We start from the raw sequence: 5000 nt of genomic DNA on the forward strand, positions 1-5000 counted from the left end.
AGATATAGAACGAAACAAAAGTGAACGTGACGACAGTGAGTGACATCAAATCGTTCTGTTTCTTTCCTTCGCTATTCTTTATACGTTTATATAATTTTAATTTACAAGTATCTCAATATTGCAGGTTTTAATCACAACTGTTGTGGCCGCATCATCGGCCGCTCCCCAGAGTAGTTACTTGAGTACACCGAGTTATATCCCGAGAGGCTGTGGTCATGGGCAGGTGTTACACGTTGATGGCAGGTGTGTTACCCCGCGTGTCAACCGCAAAGTGTACTTGTACAATGCTCCACCCGCACCACCAGCTCCCTATGGTCCACCACCTTACATCCCTGAGCCAACCATAGACACAAACATCGTGTTCATCGAAACACCCGAAGAAGGTCCAGGACCAGAACCTATTGTCATACCTCCACCACAACAGCGAAGCGTCGTCTATGTCCTGAATAGACAGACGCCAGAGCAACAGGATGTGATCGAAGTCCCAGCACCGCCAGCAACCAGTCCTGAAGTTTACTTCGTGAACTACGCTGACGGCGAGAACCCAGTTCTTCCCAGCGGTGTTGATCTCCAGAGTGCCTTGAGTGCAGCTTCCCAGGGCGGCGGTCAAGTGGTTGGAGGAGGTGCCGGAGGCTTCGGAGGCGGCGTTGGAGGCTTCGGAGGTGGCGCTGGAGGTTTCGGAGGCGGCGCCGGGGGCTTCGGGGGTGGCGCTGGAGGCTTCGGAGGCGGCGCTGGAGGTTTCGGAGGCGGCGCCGGGGGCATTGGGGGCGGCGCTGGAGGCTTCGGAGGCGGCGCCGGGGGCTTCGGGGGCGGTGCTGGAGGTTTCGGCGGTGGTTCCGGAGGTAGTGGTGGATTCGGCGGTGGTGCTGGATTTAGCGGAGGCTCTGGTTCAGTGTCATTGCCTCCTAGTCTTTATACAACGCCATGATATGTAGATATATATCCTACTATACGTATAACCCCTCTCCGTTTTTCTTTAATTGTGGTGTGTAGAGAGGACACAATATTTCCGTACAATTACTTAATAACTAGAATGTTTATATTCTTTTAATAAAACATATAAAGTCAAATATGCTTTTCCTGTGTAAAAAAATTCTACGGTTTTACAATATAAACGGTGGTTTATTCGTCTAATGTGAGAGTTTTGAAACTGGTCCCAATGCGAATTGTAACACACACACATACGCACACACACGTGTGTGTGTGTGTGTTATTCTTAATATAATATAATTTATAAATTGCACATAAAAGTTAGTGTTTTGTAACGTGGAGATTTGCGAAATTTACCCAACAAAGCACGACCTTGGAATCGGTGTCCTCACCTCAGAAATGGTCCCATATCCGAGTACACGTTAGGGACATGTTCATAGTAGAGCCTACAGACTAAGGCTGGGTTTGACCTCGGTATATAATTGGCTTGTGGTGGACTGTCCTGGCGCGAACCAAGGACTTGTTACAAGCTTTGCCGAAAAACCATACTTAGGTACTCTTGTTATTATCAACCTTGAATTCGTAGAGGACGTTAGTGCTTCAAACTCTTCTCAGAAAAAAAGATAAACTCGGAAACCCTTCCTACTGCTACCACTATAGCTTGGTGTTTAATGTAACTTATTTCCCTTCAGAACCACTGGTTCGTCCAAGGATATTTTAACCTACCATTTATATTCATATTTATGTGAGGAATAGTAACAAGAAAGAGTCACCCGGGAGTTCAGAATATACAAAGTGTGGAAAACAATTAGATCTGGGGGAGGTAAAACGTAAAGCAAGCGGGGCAGGGAAGAGGTGACCCGGAGAGCAAGTTTTGATGGCACTGAAGAGAGCTAAGCAAATCAAGTCCATAAAAGCAGTCACTCAAGAAGAAGAAAGTATAACCTCACCATGAAGCTCTTCTTAAGAAAGGCCAATTTGTTAAGCATGATATATCAAGCTGTCGTTAAAAGAAAATGTGAAACGAACATACTGACAGAGCAACTGTCTTCCCTCCAATCTATTTCATACGAGGGTCGTCGTATTAACTAATTTATTTGTTAATCGCTACAATTGTCGTGACTTTAGCCGTTCCTCATGGCTAAAACTTGGATAGACCAAGTTATGTCTCAAGAACATGTGGCTCTAGACAAGTGTTGCATGGTAATAGATGTGTTACTCCACGCGATAAGTGCAAAGTCTGTCTTGACACCATACGTATCAGCGGTAAAACACGTTACCAACTCCAGATGTTGACCTTCTAAACACCTTGAGTGCAGCGGTCAAGTAATTGGAGGAGGTGCCAGTGGTGGATTGGGAAAAGGCGCTGGAGGTTTCAGAGGTGGCGCTGTTGGTGTTTCACAGGCAGTGAAGGCGGTTTTGGAAGAAGTGGCGGTTTCGGAAGCAGTCGTAGATTCGGAGGCAGTGGAGTTGGATTCATCTACTAGTCTATACTACACCATAAAAAAATTCCCTTTCATGTAATCCATCTTAATTTCTGTATAATCTTTGCTAAATGACAATGATAGTGTTTTTTTCCGTCTTGCTTGAGACATTGAAATCTTTTGATTTAGTCCTAAAGGAAGCTGTAAAAAATAATAGTAAATAAATAAATAAAAACGAAATGGGAGACAGAAGGCAAATCATGACACGAGCATATTGTTGAATAGACTGAAAAAATCAAAGGGACAAGAGTTGAATCAGGTTTCGGGAGGAAAGTAAAGGTCAGACAATCATGAGAATGCTTAGGCCACTAATAAAGATGTAAATCCATCCATGTTTCATGGATCAAAGCAAGAGAGCTATCAACAATTTTCTTTTATAATGTTTTAAAGAGGTGTGAATTTAATGTATTTCCAATTTACGTTATAAGTGGATAAAATAAATATTACATTCCCCAGTCTTCATATCGTCCCTTTTGCGTTCACGTATTTATTAATTATATTTATCCAGGGATCTGCCAGTTTCGCCGGTGTAATATTAAGGACATCCCAGTAGAGGAACACCGTGAATACTACGGGGAGCATCATAAGCACCGCTGATCGCGCGTTTCTGCAGCCTTGTTTATCATTGGGGGGGGGGGGGAGGTTATATATATATATTCACATATATATATATATATATATATATATATATATATATATATATATATATATACACACATATATATATACATACACACATACACACACACACACAGACCCCCCACCCCCACACACGCACACTCACAAACACGTACACACATACACCATACATACATACATACATACATATATATACACATATATATACATATGTGTATATATAAAAGTATATATATGTATATACAGACTTTTGGAGGAGCAGCGTAAAGAACAGGAGAAGCATCATGAGCACCGTCGATCGCGCGGTTCTGCACCGTTGTTTATCATTGGCGGGGGAAAGGGAGGGGGAACGGGTTATTTAAATCTAATGGGTTACTGACACTGTCCTTAAAGAGTCATGTTCAGTGGGTCTGGTCACCACTTGATAATAATATATATATAAATATAGATATAGATATGTATGTATGTATGCATACATATATATGTAATATATGTATGTATGTATATATATATATATATATATATATATATATATATATATATATATATATATATATATATATGTGTGTGTGTGTGTGTGTGTGTGTGTGTGTGTGTGTGTGTGTGTGTGTGTGTGCGTGTGTATGTGTATGTGCGTGTGTATGTGTGTATGTGTGTGTGTATGATTTGATATCGGGTTAAGAGAAAGGTACGACAAAATTGATATGCTAGGCCGTGAAGGTAGTGTACACAATCGAACTAGGTCGTAATAAAGAAAGTGAAAAAAATCTGTTCCATAACACGCCATCACCGGCCACCGCTTTCCAATTGCAGTGCTCCTGATTACAAGGGAGGATCTTGTAATACACATCATGTGCAAATCATTAAACACGAATGTAATTGGAAAAATAGCTAATGCAACTAGTTAATTAATTAATGAATGAATTAATTAATAATTTAATACCTAAATAAAGATACATATATGCAAAAAATACTCTTTTTTTTATGATGTCAGCATAAAAAAACACAAGCTACCTATTAATATATGGACTGAAAGACTTTTTTTTCTTTCTTTTAAGAAAATCAGTGTTCCGTCCATGAATGATAAAAAAGGCCACTTTGAGATCACCAAGAAAAAGTTCAAGAGAAAATAATTCAATGCGAGGCGGGTAAATCAGCAGAGCGGGTGGGGCAGGGGAATGGTGGCCCAGGGATCTCGCCCTGACGGTGTTGGAGAGAAAAGAATGTTGGGGCGAGAAGTCGGGTATATAAAAGACGTCACTTGGGAGATAGAAAGTATTACTTCATGATGATGGTAAGAAAGCTGTACTCCTTTTGTGTAGTACATCAAGTCTCCTGGGAACAAAACCAAGCTAAAATAGTGACAAAAGCTCATCAGATACTTTTTTTTCGCAGGCTAAAATTTATAATCTCAATGTTGCAGGTTCTAATCGCTAGTGTTGTGGTCACGTCATCGGCCGCTCCTTAGGGCTATAGATATAACTCAGGAGGATGTGGTCATGGGAAGGTGTTTCATGCTGGCAGATGTGTTACTCCACGCGAGAACCGCAAAGTCTACTTGTATAATGCTCAACCCGCGCCACCAAATCCGTACGGTCTACCCTCTTACATCCCTGAGCCAATCATTGACACGAATAGCGTGTTCATCCAAACACCCGAAGAAGGTCCAGGACCAGACCCCATTGTCATACCTCCACCACAACAGCGAAGCGTCGCGTATGTCCTCAACTGACAGACACAAGAACAAGCGGAAGTGATTGAAGTTCCAGCGCTAACATCAACCAGTCCTGAAGTTTACTTCGTGAACTACGCTGACGGCGAGAACCAAGTTCTTCCCGGAGGTGTTGATCTGCAGTGCCTTGAGTGCAGCTTCCCAGGGTGGTGGTCAAGTGGTTGGAGGAGGTGCCGGAGGCTTCGGAGACGATGCTGGAAACCTCGGAGGTGGCG

General features: G+C 42.3%; 1 protein-coding gene across 1 annotated transcript in view; it reads left to right on the plus strand.

Moving 5' to 3' along the window:
* The window catches only part of LOC138859094 (uncharacterized), a 1265-nt gene extending 189 nt beyond the window's left edge, over positions 1–1076 (plus strand). Inside the window, exon 2 of the mRNA XM_070137164.1 lies at positions 125–1076. Coding sequence (XP_069993265.1) covers positions 125–928 — 804 coding nt within the window. The 3' untranslated portion in view covers positions 929–1076. The remainder of the gene's footprint in view (positions 1–124) is intronic.
* Positions 1077–5000: the final 3924 nt, after the last annotated feature.

The sequence above is a fragment of the Penaeus vannamei genome, chromosome 22 (assembly GCF_042767895.1).
Source record: "Penaeus vannamei isolate JL-2024 chromosome 22, ASM4276789v1, whole genome shotgun sequence".
Taxonomy (NCBI): Eukaryota; Metazoa; Arthropoda; class Malacostraca; order Decapoda; family Penaeidae; genus Penaeus; species Penaeus vannamei.